The 14,927-nt window shown below is 45.8% G+C and overlaps 2 protein-coding genes and 1 long non-coding RNA gene across 5 annotated transcripts; 1 reads left to right on the forward strand and 2 right to left on the reverse strand.

The window, feature by feature from the left end:
• Positions 1-2,701: 2,701 nt before the first annotated feature.
• Positions 2,702-5,044, forward strand: LOC136117859 (uncharacterized). Of its 3 annotated transcripts, none has more exons than XR_011604369.1 (4): positions 2,702-3,010; positions 3,085-3,162; positions 3,236-3,464; positions 3,626-5,044. It is a non-coding gene; the product is annotated as an uncharacterized lncRNA (long non-coding RNA). The 3 variants fall into 3 exon arrangements; XR_011604368.1 differs by having other exon boundaries at positions 2,814-3,010; positions 3,091-3,162; positions 3,649-5,044; XR_011604367.1 differs by having other exon boundaries at positions 2,820-3,010; positions 3,649-5,044.
• Positions 5,045-5,942: 898 nt separating this feature from the next.
• LOC136117857 (uncharacterized) lies at positions 5,943-10,440 on the reverse strand. The gene is made up of 4 exons (XM_065868979.2): positions 8,611-10,440; positions 6,994-8,554; positions 6,833-6,936; positions 5,943-6,548 (listed from the first exon to the last, which is right to left on the reverse strand). The coding sequence occupies exons 2-4, from the start codon at positions 8,448-8,450 to the stop codon at positions 6,049-6,051; spliced, it is 2,061 nt and encodes a 686-aa protein (XP_065725051.2). The 5' UTR covers positions 8,451-8,554; positions 8,611-10,440; the 3' UTR covers positions 5,943-6,048.
• LOC139353314 (myb-like protein V) lies at positions 8,594-9,512 on the reverse strand. Its single transcript, XM_070997169.1, has 2 exons — positions 9,435-9,512; positions 8,594-9,166 (listed from the first exon to the last, which is right to left on the reverse strand). Exons 1-2 carry the CDS (start codon positions 9,510-9,512, stop codon positions 8,594-8,596), a joined length of 651 nt encoding a protein of 216 aa, XP_070853270.1.
• Positions 10,441-14,927: the final 4,487 nt, after the last annotated feature.

Genomic DNA, 14,927 nt, shown 5'->3' on the forward strand with positions numbered 1-14,927 from the left:
CCTGGGAAGCTGTGCGTTGAGTCCATGCTGATCACCTCACCCTTGGAGCGTCGGCACTTCCAGGTGGGTACCGCACTGCGCCTGATATCAGGGCCGTGCAGCGTAGATCGCACCCCTCCCGGCACGCGGATTATTAAGGACGTATTAGACGGCACTTTTCAAATATAATTAAATGTTCGGCTGGTGTAACATGCATGCTCGTATTTTGAATATGTTATTGAGGGAAATACAATGGTATTACAAGCTTATGTATTTAAAAACGCCGTCAATTGCGATGTGGCAGCGACTCATGGGGACCAGGGCAAGAGGAAATAGAGCGAGGATCTGGCCTTCTTTTGGGAAGTCGGGGAAAAAAGGTGACGATAAGGTCGCCGAGACTGATGGAGCAGTCCCAGGCAAACGTCACCGACGTGGTGTTCGTCCTTAGGGAGAAGCCACACCCATTCTTCCGCCGGGAGGGGTGCGATCTACGCTGCACGGCCCTGATATCACTGAAGCAGGCGCAGTGCGGTACCCACCTGGAAGTGCCGACGCTCCTGGGCGAGCCGCTAAACCTATGCACCAAGGGTGAGGTGATCAGCATGGACTCAACGCACCGCATCTCATTTTAGGGAACTATTATGAAGTAAGCGTTTTTTAATATTTTTGGTCTTAAATAATTGAAAAATTTAATTATAATAGAAGCTAAATATTAGATTAGATTATTACAAATTTCGCTGTAAGATAAAATGATGATAAAATTTTTAATGTTATTACTAAAGTTTATTGAATAAAAAAATAAACTTGGCCATTTCTAACGAAAAAGACTCAATGGCCCAAAGTCTGACCGTGTAGTAGAGTTATAGACTTGGGAGACGGTTATTCTGGCAATGACCAATAACATTCATCTCCAGCAGATGGGCTTTGTGGCTAGACCCGCTTGACTTGTTAACGAATCCTGAAATCGACAAGGGTCTATCGGTTTTCCTGAATATCTGCTATCGATGTGTGGCCAACGTTGCCACCCTTCGAAGAGCTGCTACTGAGCCTGCCACTTTTCAGAGGGGAGTATTCCATTTGAAATATGTTCTGTAATGTTCAGTAATATTTTGTGGGATAAAAGAGTTTCAAATAACAGAGCTATAAGTAACGGTTTTCCAAGAAAATTATTTGTTATCAGTTCCCTAAAATCCTCACTTAAAACTTTTTCAAAAACGAAAACCATTTTTAAATGAAGTTTAACATACTGTTTAGGTATTTTTTACGAAATCAAATTTCACCCATAAAGTAGAAAACATTTCATACTTTGTGAATAAGATCGAGCGTTTTTTTTACTTTTAAATCCATAATTCCCGAGTAAGTAGTATGTTAAGTTCTCAACAATCGTACGCGGCAGTCCTACACTTTGAAGCTAAAAAAAACATGTTTCTTTTTTTTAAGTTTTGTAAGTTAGTTTCTATTTAATCTTAGCTTAAAATGAATAGTTTTAAGTCAACTTTAAAATACACCGAAAAAAATATCAAAAAAATACTTTTTGCCCGTATTAGTAGGCATTGCCCTAATAAGTTATCCAAGGATATGCAAATTGCTTAGCTTAGTTAAAGCTACTCAGATCGGCTAAGAGATTCACTAGTCGAAAAATCTTATTTTATGTGGCATGATCTTACTGTCAAGCAGCTGGGCTTGTTGCTAAACGGAAAACAAATCAACTGGAGCAATTTAAAAAATAAGAGTTTGTTGCTGCACACAGAAATTAAAATAAAAATATACGGAATCGTATCGTCCCACGGATGCTTCGAAATCTTTCCCGCGCCATCTATAGTCCAGCTCCGAGTCCCATATTGGACCTTGAGTAAGTGAGAGCCGGATTGGGAACGGGGTTTTTTTCTCCTGATGCTGCAAAAAGTCGGTCCTCCTCCCTATAAAAGCCGGCTGAGGACACGCCGCATCCGCTTTAGCTGCCAAAAAGCTGGTGGAGGTAGGGTCATGTGGTTTCCCAATGGAGAGCTTGTCGGAGATCGTTCTGCTTAAAAGATACTTGATTTGCGAGGACACGCCCGGCAAGATGTTCATGTAGGGGGCGAAGTCCCACTCCCTGTGTTTCTTCCCCCTGGGATTCTCTAGTGGATCTCCTCCATCACTTCAACTATTCTGCGGATTTTCCCTGTTGTGGTATTGCTTCCTGTCGATGAAGTCCCACAGTAATAAGCAAGAGCTTGGATTAGGCGTCCTTTTTTATCTGCACTGACATTCTGCAGGGGTTTTGGGGTTTTTCTTCCGTTTTTAATCTTTTGTTTCCACAATGGTTTTGCACAAACACCGCCATTCTTTGGGCCGCGGCTAACGGCGTTCATCGAAATTCTCTTGCTAAATCTGGTATTTTTTCTGGTATTTCCGTAGATAATCTGAGTACCGCGCTGAAAAACTGACCTCACTCCTATGGTTAGCTCGTGACTTTCGTCGATGTGAGTACTAGGCTTAAGGATCTATTACCCTCTGCACACAGCCGCTTAAGAATAGCTGTTGCACTTTTAAGTGGATTCCTGAGGCTCCTTGGGCCTGCACCAACAACAATTTTCTCCTAACGGCGCCATTGCAGTTCCAATGCATTTCCTTCTTTAAAAAATACTGAATAAATCAGTGGAATACTAAATCGACTTGTGTGTGCGGTCCCATTTTCCGCTGCAGCGAGTTATAGCGCCTTTTTCCGTCTCTTTCCTACAAGTATATTTCTTATGGAGGGATAAATCCCCCCAGGGGAATTCGGTCGCTGATGCGAAAACTCCCTTGTGTTTGCCTTTGCCGATCTGCTCTTCGCTTCAGCGATTTTCTATGTTAACAAGAATTGCTGTTGCAATTTTAAGCGGCTGTGTGCAGAGGGTATAATGTGCTAAAAATGAAGTCTTGACTTGTCTTAAGTCGAAAATTAATCGAAGTTAGTCCCTTTGACAAGCTACAGTCATAGACACCTTAGACATTTCTGTTTAACCAATTTGTGCCTTTGGATCTAATCGTACAACATATTTTCAAGGTATTTTAAGAAGTGCATCTTATTTTAAATTATTTTATTTTAAATTTTTTTATTTTAAATTTTTTTGTGACAAGCTATAGCCATAGACACCTTAGACATTTCTGTTTAACCAATTTGTGCCTTTGGATCTAATCGTACAACATATTTTCAAGGTATTTTAAGAAGTGCATCTTATTTTAAATTATTTTATTTTAAATTTTTTTATTTTAAATTTTTTGTGACAAGCTATAGCCATAGACACCTTAGACATTTCTGTTTAACCAATTTGTGCCTTTGGATCTAATCGTACAACATATTTTCAAGGTATTTTAAGAAGTGCATCTTATTTTAAATTATTTTATTTTAAATTTTTTTATTTTAAATTTTTTGTGACAAGCTATAGCCATAGACACCTTAGACATTTCTGTTTAACCAATTTGTGCCTTTGGATCTAATCGTACAACATATTTTCAAGGTATTTTAAAAAGTGCATCTTATTTTAAATTATTTTATTTTAAATTTCTTGTGACAAGCTATAGGCATAGTCACCGTAGACATTTCTGTTTAACCAAATTGTGCCTTTGGATCTAATCGTACAACATATTTTAAAAAGTGCATCTTATTTTAAATTCTTAGGCCATTAATTAGAAATCCATCAGAACCATGTGCTCCGAGTTCTCCGACAACGACGACAGCGGTTGACTGCCAAAGACTCCGGCGAAAGAATATGACCTTTTTGTGACACTGGAGGAAAAAACCATCTCGCCATCAAGCGGCCGTGTGATTCAACGGGAGAAGCCACTGAACATCGCGATATCTCCGGGCTGGAAGGGGACACCAGTATCATCTTTCCAAAGGAGGGCGACGTGGTGCCCTACTGTGCGCCAAGCCACACCCGATTTTCCGTCGGTAGTGGTGTGATTTCCGCTTCACGGGCCTGATCTCGCTGAAGCAGGCGCTGTGTGATACTTTCCTGCAAGTGCCGATGCTCCTGGGCGAGCCGCTGCATCTCTTCACCCATGATGAGGTGATCAGTACGGACTCGACGCGCCGCTTCTCGGGTCTGGGAATGCCCCAAAAGGCCCGTGCGCGGCGACCTCATCGTCGACTTCCCGATCGAGTTTCCGAAAACGATGTCAGAGTGGGCCAGATCCTCGCTCTAGTTAATCTTGCCCTGCTCCCCATAAGACTACAAGCTTATGGGGTGCAGGGCAAGAGGAATTAGAGTGGGGAACTGCCCTTCTGTGACATCGTTTTCGTAATCTCAATCAGAAAGTTTACGATGAGGTCGCCGCGGCACGAGCCGTTTATCGGATGGGACAGTCCCTGTCCCGGGAAGCGGTGCGTGGAGTCCGCGCTGATCACCTCACTCTGGGTGGACAGATGCATCAGCTCCCCCAAGAGCGTCGGCACTTCCAGGAGGGTATCGCACAACGCCTGCTTCAGCGAAATCAGATCTGTGTAGCGTAGATCGCACCCCTCCCGGCGGAAGATCGGGTGAGGCTTGTCCCGAAGAACGAACCCCAAGTCGCCGACGTGGGCGTGGGACTGCTCCATCAGTCGTGGCGGCCTCATCGTCGACTTCTCCATCGAATTCCCGAATAGATGTCGCAGATGGCCAGATACTCTACTTCCTCTTGCTCTGCTCCCCATGAGTCGCTGCCACATCGAAATTGACGGCGTTTTCAAGTACATCACATTGTATTCCCCACTATAACATATCCAGAATTCGAGTTTCGTCATCAAAAAATCCACGAAAGAAACGGTTGGGTATAGTTAATTAGATGTATCAGGACTAAGCGTCGGTGGAGCGTGTCTTCAACTGAGGATTGTGTGAAAGCGCACTCTTGGCGCTGCTTGATGGATTAGTGTACTTGGAGCGGAACCGGTTAGAGAGCTTTAAAACAAAAAACCATAAACACCTCCTGAAAAATTCGCTGTTCCCAAAATATAAAAAAAAATAAAATAAAATAGAAACTCCTTAATTCCGACAAGTTCTCTTGGGCAGCTCGCTATAAAATATATAAATGAAATTATAATCAAAACAGAAACAAATATATCCCTATATATTCTTTACGCTTCTTTGGGCAGCTTTAAGATATGAAAATATTTACAAGGCTGACCAAAACTTACCTTTTTTAAACTTCAAAAGGTGAACATTTCGTCATCGTAGCTCTGCAACTATGAGAGTAATCGCCTAAAAACTGTCAGGCAGATAAAAGCTGATTCAGAATATTCATATATACTTATAGATGTATTCCTACCCAGTCGGAAATAAATACATTCCGGAACTCGTTCTTTCATTATGAAATGATCACCAGAAACGTGTGCCGAAATAGCTCATGATTACATTAAAAACGACGTTTTTTAATGGTTGCAACTAATGATATATAGTTTTATTATGAACATTAGGTTCTTGTCCATCTTTGATTTTAGTATACCATTTGCGTTATATTATAATGGTTACGTATGTTTAATTTTTGAATTATGCACTGCATTATCGTTTCAATTGCTTAATTATTTAATTAACTCAAACTATAATTTGTGTACAGGTCTACGCAGACAAGCTTTTGCATTGTATTAAGTTTATATTTATTGACTATATTTATTAATGATCATTAGTTTCTTTTATGTTCATATAATATTAATGGTATGTGTCATAATAACTTACGCATATTTTTTTAGAGTTCAAAAAATGTACAGAATACTAAAAGTAGTTGATGCTTGATGTCAGCTAAACAGTAAGAGCACAAACAAGGGAACTAAATTAATTAAAAAGAAAGCTGCTGAGAGTGAAAGTAAAATCAAACGAACATACAAATTTAAAGTTTTGTAATACATTTTAGTAAAACATAAAGTGATTGCCAAACGCGGCATAAAAAGTATCTTTGGACAACTTTTAAGAGAATTTGGATCAGGTTTCTTTTGCAGAAGTACGAATTAAACACAAAGCTTTTAAGGATAAATTATTGCCAGGGTTGCTACGTCTATTATGTAATTTAATTTGTAACTCTAAAAATCAATATATACAAATTCTTTTATGCGCCCGGCGGCGTTTGTTATGTGTCATAATCATCCTGTTGCGAGCTAAAGTAGCTAACCAAACCACTAAACTCGCCCACGGCAGGTGCTCCCGCTGCGGATGGTGGAGCTCTGGTGTCATGGGCCGATCCCGAGTCATCCTCGGCGATGGCAGCCGGTGAACTTGTGGATTCCGCCGGAATCGTCACCTCACCCACTGCAGCGATCGGTGATTTCCTAATGGGGTACGCCTCCAGGGTGGTCAGCTTTTTGCTGGTTATCACAGAGGTCACTGATGGCTTGTGGCTACCGGCTTCGCTGGGTATTGCTGCTGGAGGTGCTGCGGCGGGTGGTGGACCAGCCGTCGGTGTTGGAGGTGCTGGGGGCAGGGTCTTTCCGTGCGTCAGAGTGGTGACCGAGTGATTCGTTGGCGTCACCGCAGGCGGAGCACTTACAATCACCGAACTTGGCGCCGCATGGGCAGAAGGAGTGGTCAGCGGTGGGGGCGGCGGATAGTAGCCATATGGGGAATATCCACCTGTAACATATAAATTTAATAAAATTAATGAGTGCATATTTCTGAACATTTGTAAACGCAGCAATAGGCTACCTCCCATTAAGCGAGGATACGGAATAGTTCTCCTCCTTCTATGCCGCCACGCGTACAGTGTACAGCGGTACAAGCAGCGGTCGATATTGTTTCTTAATCGACGTGTGTGTGCCAACCGCTGTGCTGTGACGGCAGAGGCTAAGCAGTACTATTCCCTATGCCCGCTTAATGGGACGCTACCGACTATAAAACAATTTCACTAAGATGCTTACGTGCTCCGGCCGCGTAGTCAACAGATCCTGGGCGCATACCACCAGGACCTGGAGGTCCGCCGATACGAGGCGAGTAGTTGGGATTGCCATAAATGGGGGGTGCCCTGTGGAAAAATCAGTTGTTAAATCGATTTGACAATTACAAAAACAATCCAGCTCACCTGTAGGGGTTCAGATGAGACGATGCATGCCTAGCTGGTGGCGGTCCCGAGCCGAAGACTCCTCCCAAGGGTGGGCCAGGAGGTCCACCGTGATGCTCGGCTCCGTGAAGATAAGGCGGCCTTGAATTGGACGCTCCGCCGCTTGCCGTGGATGTGGGTGGCACCGATCCCCGCAGTGGCGGCGGCGGTCCATAGGTGGGTCGCAGGGATGCGTGGGCTGGAGGCAAACCAGGCGGCATCTGTGGTCGCAGGAGATGTCTAGGCGGTCCAGACGGCGATGAGGGGGAACGGGAGCCAGGGCTAGGTTGCTGGCTAGCCACTTGGCTGTAGAATCGAGCCAGTTCTGCGCTGCTGGGATACATGCCACCGGGGGGTCCGTGACTTCTTCCATGTGGCGGAGGGAGGTGCGCCGGCATCCGGGTGATCACAGAGGCTTGCGGATTGGGCGGACTGGCGGCAGCATCCTCGTGCGGCTTGAAGAGTGGCTGTCCCTTGCCCTTTTCCGGAGCAACTGGTCCCGGAGTTGATGAGGATGTGGCCGCCGTAACAGCCGCCGCCGTTTGCTGCTTCTGCAACTGATCCCTGAGTGGTGTCACCTTTTTCCGTCTGCCTCTTGGCTTGGAATCAGGTGCCGTGTTACCCGCTGCTGTCTCGGGTGGACGTACTGCAGCCGAGGCGGCCGACGATTGCATAAGATGAGCAGCGGCCGCCGCCGCCGCGGCAGATGGCATGGACATTACCAGAGGCAGGTGCTGGGCAGCTCCGGGGCCGGTAGGATAATTGCCACAGCCCAGCGGCTGACCAAGAGGAGCGGAGAGGGCGTTCTGCAGCAGATGCATGGCCTGTGGTGGGGGAACAGTCTGCGACAGATGGCGCTGTAGCATTGGGTGTGGGGGCAGCAGGGACGCGGAAGGATGCCCATGGCCGGGGAACGGATGGCGCAAAAGCGGCGGATGCATGGTGGGCATGGGAAGACGCTTTCGGTGTGGCTCCTGCAAACCAGATGCACTGTGTACGGGAGTAGGATTCGATGCTGGCGTCGCCTCGGGCGTTGGCTTGCTGGATTGCTTGGACTTGGAGGGTGTAGTGCGCAGAACTTCCTCTGCTCCAGGTAACTCGCGAGCGGCCACCGCCGCGCTGAACTGCTCTTCCTCCTCAACCATTCGGGCAATGGCGTCTTCCATGTCCTCCGGCAAGTCGTCGGGCAGCTCAGCGTCGTCCAGCTCCGACTCGTCTACGTCGTCCAGATCGCCAATTGTCTCTCCCTTGCGTTGCAGGTAATCGATGTCCAGCACCTTGGCCTGCCGAATCACTGAGAGCGGTACCGTTGAGAGCGAATCCCCGCCAGCTGTCTTGCCCGGTGTGCGTTTCTCCGGCACCGTGGCGCCCGACTTAATGGGTTTGAGACGTGGTGTAGCCGCCAGTTTGGCACCTTCTGCATTCTTCTCTGCCAGCATACGCTTGATCTCCTCCTGTCGCTGGATGAACTTTTGTCGCTCCTCAGGTGGCGTGTCTGGCCGATGGACGCCGGGTTTGATGCCGCCATCAGAGCTGTCGTCGTCTGGATTGAAAATATAATTAAAGTAGATGATAAAAGTTATCACATTAAGTACTTACCATCCTCGATGTAGGCGTATCGGCGTCCACGGGTGCGAGTACGATCATCGGAAGCTGCGCCATCCTCTTCCTCGGAGGACGCCGGCTTTTTCTTCTTGGCCTTGCCTTTTCCCTTTCCCTTGCCTGCCTGCGATGCGGATGCACTCGATTTCAGAGGCTGGGAACGGGGCTGCTTGCCAGATCCCTTGCCCGACAAGGGTGCACCCTCGCCATCCTCGTCGTCCTCATCCTCCTCCTCGCCAAGATCGCTCTCGCTGATGTCGTCGTCGGAGTACTCCAGTCGCTTCACTTTCTTCGCAGGTTGGGTGACTGGCTTCTTCAACTTGGGTGACTTCCTGGCGATGCCAACTGCCGAACTTGACTTTTTAGCGGCCGCCGCCTTTTTCTTCTTGGACGAAGGATTCCAGGTGCCATCCTCACTCTCGGAAGTGTTGTCGTCGCACAAATCGGCACTGTCTACGTTTTCGGACAACTCATTATCGTCGTCATCTTCGGTTTTGGTTTCCGTGTAGTCCGAATCCTCCTTCTTCTTTTTCTTGGACTTTGTAATGCGTCGCTATATTTTGAAAACCGTGAATTTTTCAGGAGGTATATATAGTTTTTTGTTTTAAAACTCTCTATCCGTTCCCGCTCCATGTACATTCGTCCATCAAGCAGCGCCAAGATGGCGCTTTCACGCAATTCTCAGTTGAAGACACAGTCCACCGACGCTCAATCCTGATACATCTAATTAACTATAACCACCAACCGTTTCTTTCGTGGATTTTTTGATTGCGAAACTCGAATCCTGGATATGTTATCGTGGGGAATACAATGTTATATACTTGAAAACGCCGTCGATGTGGCAGCGACTCATGGGGAGCAGAGCAAGGGGAAGTAGAGTATCTGGCCATCTGCGACATCTATTCGGGAATTCGATGGAGAAGTCGACGATGAGGCCGCCGCGACTGATGGAGCAGTCCCACGCCCACGTCGGCGACTTGGGGTTCGTTCTTCGGGACAAGCCTCACCCGATCTTTCGCCGGGAGGGGTGCGATCTACGCTACACAGATCTGATTTCGCTGAAGCAGGCGTTGTGCGATACCCTCCTGGAAGTGCCGACGCTCTTGGGGGAGCTGATGCATCTGTCCACCCAGAGTGAGGTGATCAGCGCGGACTCCACGCACCGCTTCCCGGGACAGGGACTGTCCCATCCGATAAACGGCTCGTGCCGCGGCGACCTCATCGTAAACTTTCTGATTGAGATTACGAAAACGATGTCACAGAAGGGCAGTTCCCCACTCTAATTCCTCTTGCCCTGCACCCCATAAGCTTGTAGTCTTATGGGGAGCAGGGCAAGATTAACTAGAGCGAGGATCTGGCCCACTCTGACATCGTTTTCGGAAACTCGATCGGGAAGTCGACGATGAGGTCGCCGCGCACGGGCCTTTTGGGGCATTCCCAGACCCGAGAAGCGGCGCGTCGAGTCCGTACTGATCACCTCATCATGGGTGAAGAGATGCAGCGGCTCGCCCAGGAGCATCGGCACTTGCAGGAAAGTATCACACAGCGCCTGCTTCAGCGAGATCAGGCCCGTGAAGCGGAAATCACACCACTACCGACGGAAAATCGGGTGTGGCTTGGCGCACAGTAGGGCACCACGTCGCCCTCCTTTGGAAAGATGATACTGGTGTCCCCTTCCAGCCCGGAGATATCGCGATGTTCAGTGGCTTCTCCCGTTGAATCACACGGCCGCTTGATGGCGAGATGGTTTTTTCCTCCAGTGTCACAAAAAGGTCATATTCTTTCGCCGGAGTCTTTGGCAGTCAACCGCTGTCGTCGTTGTCGGAGAACTCGGAGCACATGGTTCTGATGGATTTCTAATTAATGGCCTAAGAATTTAAAATAAGATGCACTTTTTAAAATACCTTGAAAATATGTTGTACGATTAGATCCAAAGGCACAATTTGGTTAAACAGAAATGTCTACGGTGACTATGCCTATAGCTTGTCACAAGAAATTTAAAATAAAATAATTTAAAATAAGATGCACTTTTTAAAATACCTTGAAAATATGTTGTACGATTAGATCCAAAGGCACAAATTGGTTAAACAGAAATGTCTAAGGTGTCTATGGCTATAACTTGTCACAAAAAATTTAAAATAAAAAAATTTAAAATAAAATAATTTAAAATAAGATGCACTTCTTAAAATACCTTGAAAATATGTTGTACGATTAGATCCAAAGGCACAAATTGGTTAAACAGAAATGTCTAAGGTGTCTATGGCTATAGCTTGTCACAAAAAATTTAAAATAAAAAAATTTAAAATAAAATAATTTAAAATAAGATGCACTTCTTAAAATACCTTGAAAATATGTTGTACGATTAGATCCAAAGGCACAAATTGGTTAAACAGAAATGTCTAAGGTGTCTATGACTGTAGCTTGTCAAAGGGACTAACTTCGATTAATTTTCGACTTAAGACAAGTCAAGACTTCATTTTTAGCACATTATACCCTCTGCACACAGCCGCTTAAAATTGCAACAGCAATTCTTGTTAACATAGAAAATCGCTGAAGCGAAGAGCAGATCGGCAAAGGCAAACACAAGGGAGTTTTCGCATCAGCGACCGAATTCCCCTGGGGGGATTTATCCCTCCATAAGAAATATACTTGTAGGAAAGAGACGGAAAAAGGCGCTATAACTCGCTGCAGCGGAAAATGGGACCGCACACACAAGTCGATTTAGTATTCCACTGATTTATTCAGTATTTTTTAAAGAAGGAAATGCATTGGAACTGCAATGGCGCCGTTAGGAGAAAATTGTTGTTGGTGCAGGCCCAAGGAGCCTCAGGAATCCACTTAAAAGTGCAACAGCGATTCTTAAGCGGCTGTGTGCAGAGGGTAATAGATCCTTAAGCCTAGTACTCACATCGACGAAAATCACGAGCTAACCATAGGAGTGAGGTCAGTTTTTCAGCGCGGTACTCAGATGATCTACGGAAATAGCAGAAAAAATACCAGATTTAGCAAGAGAATTTCGATGAACGCCGTTTGCCGCGGCCCAAAGAATGGCGGTGTTTGTGCAAAACCATTGTGGAAACAAAAGATTAAAAACGGAAGAAAAACCCCAAAACCCCTGCAGAATGTCAGTGCAGATAAAAAAGGACGCCTAATCCAAGCTCTTGCTTATTACTGTGGGACTTCATCGACAGGAAGCAATACCACAACAGGGAAAATCCGCAGAATAGTTGAAGTGATGGAGGAGATCCACTAGAGAATCCCAGGGGGAAGAAACACAGGGAGTGGGACTTCGCCCCCTACATGAACATCTTGCCGGGCGTGTCCTCGCAAATCAAGTATCTTTTAAGCAGAACGATCTCCGACAAGCTCTCCATTGGGAAACCACATGACCCTACCTCCACCAGCTTTTTGGCAGCTAAAGCGGATGCGGCGTGTCCTCAGCCGGCTTTTATAGGGAGGAGGGCGTCCGCTAAGGTACAGCTGAAGAAGCCATTGCCAGGATGCTGACCGACTTCCTGCAGCATCAGGAGAAAAAAACCCCGTTCCCAATCCGGCTCTCACTTTCTCAAGGTCCAATATGGGACTCGGAGCTGGACTATAGATGGCGCGGGAAAGATAGCGAAGCATCCGTGGGACGAGAAGGAAGCCCTAAACTTCTAACTTACATACTTTCGTTTAACATTCCGTATATTTTTATTTTAATTTCTTTGTGCACCAACGAACTCTTATTTTTTAAATTGCTCCAGTTGATTTGTTTTCCGTTTAGCAACAAGCCCAGCTGCTTGACAGTAAGATCATGCCACATGCATTGCGGGTGAACTTTAAAAACTTCGGTCACAATACAAAAAATAAGATTTTTCGACTAGTGAATCTCTTAGCCGATCTGAGTAGCTTTAACTAAGCTAAGCAATTTGCATATCCTTGGATAACTTATTAGGGCAATGCCTACTAATACGGGCAAAAAGTATTTTTTTGATATTTTTTTCGGTGTATTTTAAAGTTGACTTAAAACTATTTATTTTAAGCTAAGATTAAATAGAAACTAACTTACAAAACTTAAAAAAAAAAAACATGTTTTTTTAGCTTCAAAGTGTAGGACTGCCGCGTACGGTTGTAGAGAACTAAACATACTTTTGAATACTCGGGAATTATGATTTTTAAAAGTAAAAAAAACGCTCGATCTTATCCACAAAGTATGAAATGTTTTCTACTTTATGGGTGAACTTTGATTTCGGAACAAATACCTAAACAGTATGTTAAACTTCATTTAAAAATGGTTTTCGTTTTTGAAAAAGTTTAAAGTGAGGATTTTAGGGAATTGATAACAAATAATTTTACTTGGAAAACCGTTACTTATAAGGCGCTCAGTAGCACCCACTGCATATGAGAATGGCTGATCAGCATATTATATGTCTCACTAACTCACCGTCTCACCGACTCAACGGCACACTGACCGGCCAATGCAGTCAGCACATTTTGCAGTGTCTGCCGAGCTAACCACACAAACTGCTACCATAATCAAAACTCCCTGACCTACCTACCTACTTTAGAATATAGCGCACTTCACTAATCATTCCACTAAACTTCCGTGTTCCAAGTAGTATATAAGCAGGTATCAAATGAAGAATAAATCAGTTATCAACACACCTCTTAACTCCGCGGTTCTACTTCCTACATCTGGGAATAGGGCTCGTAATACACTATCTCAACTAACAGCTAACCACGTTAGCTCACCCTCAGCGCAGCTTTAGCATCGCCTGTGGTCCGGCATCATAGTAACCATCGTTACCATTGCCGCGACGCGATCGTCCTGCCATCAAAGCGTCCCCGTGCCAGCGACAAGTGCTCATTACCCCCTTGTCCCGCGGTGTGACCCGGAAGTGTCTGCTTCGGTTAGGCACAAACATTGGTGACCCCGACGTGATCCTTTAACAACAAAGGATCACACTCAAGCAACCCCCTTCCCACTGAAGGACTCACAGCTTTATCCAGCTTCACAGGATACGCTTCTTCTTCCAGCGTCACAGGAACTTCAGCTTAAACCAGCTTCACAGGATTCGCTTCTTCTTCCAGCGTCACAGGAACTTCAGCTTAATCCAGCTTCACAGGATACGCTTCGTCTTCCAGCGTCACAGGAACTTCAGCTTAATCCAGCTTCACAGGATACGCTTCGTCTTCCAGCGTCACAGGAACTTCAGCTTCATCCAGCTTCACAGGACTCGCTTCTTCTTCCAGCGTCACAGGAACTTCAGCTTCATCCAGCTTCACAGGATTCGCTTCTTCTTCCAGCGTCACAGGAACTTCAGCTTAATCCAGCTTCACAGGATACGCTTCGTCTTCCAGCGTCACAGGAACTTCAGCTTAATCCAGCTTCACAGGATACGCTTCGTCTTCCAGCGTCACAGGAACTTCAGCTTAATCCAGCTTCACAGGATACGCTTCGTCTTCCAGCGTCACAGGAACTTCAGCTTAATCCAGCTTCACAGGATTCGCTTCTTCTTCCAGCGTCACAGGAACTTCAGCTTCATCCAGCTTCACAGGATACGCTTCTTCTTCCAGCGTCACAGGAACTTCAGCTACATCCAGCTTCACAGGATACTCAGCTTCATCCAGCTTCACAAGATTCTTTGTTTCCAAGACACACAATATGTCTACTTCATTCATTGAGGAAACAAGTCACACAAGAATCGATTTACACAATCGATTACTAGACACACAAAACGAGCTGCAAGGGAAAATCCAACAGCTCATTAAGAATTATGGCAAGGATTCTGCCGACCGACGCCACCGAGACGGCTATTATTCTGGTAAGCTAAATCAGTTAAACGATCTCTGGCGGCAGTTTTGCGACCTAGATGAAGAAGTCCAGCAAGCGGCACTACCCACTGGAAGTGAGTACTCTTCACGACTAGTAGCACTTAAAGAGCTGGTCGAAAAATATCAGAATATCTTTCTGGACAACATGCCGACTGGAAGCGGGCTTCCGAAGGCCCCCAGACGAACTTCGGCCAACATTAAGCTCACAACAAGAGATCAAGTCAAAGGAGATTCCGCAATTGACACGGTGATCCGACAGTTGCAGAGAAGATGCAACGAATTAGAGTCATCATTAACATTAGCCTCGAACGCCCCAACTGTCACCCCAGCCCTACAAAGGCACCTGGATCTCCATTGGGCGTTACTGAGGCAAGCCCACGACGAATTGGATAGCACACCTGGGGCCGCAGCTCTGGCAGAAGCAGAGCTAGCCCAATTCCACACATTATACGAGGAATGAGCCTAAACTTGGCACTTCCGCCAATTAGCATTCCGGA

This window comes from Drosophila suzukii, chromosome 2L (assembly GCF_043229965.1).
Source record: "Drosophila suzukii chromosome 2L, CBGP_Dsuzu_IsoJpt1.0, whole genome shotgun sequence".
In the NCBI taxonomy this organism is placed as follows: Eukaryota; Metazoa; Arthropoda; class Insecta; order Diptera; family Drosophilidae; genus Drosophila; species Drosophila suzukii.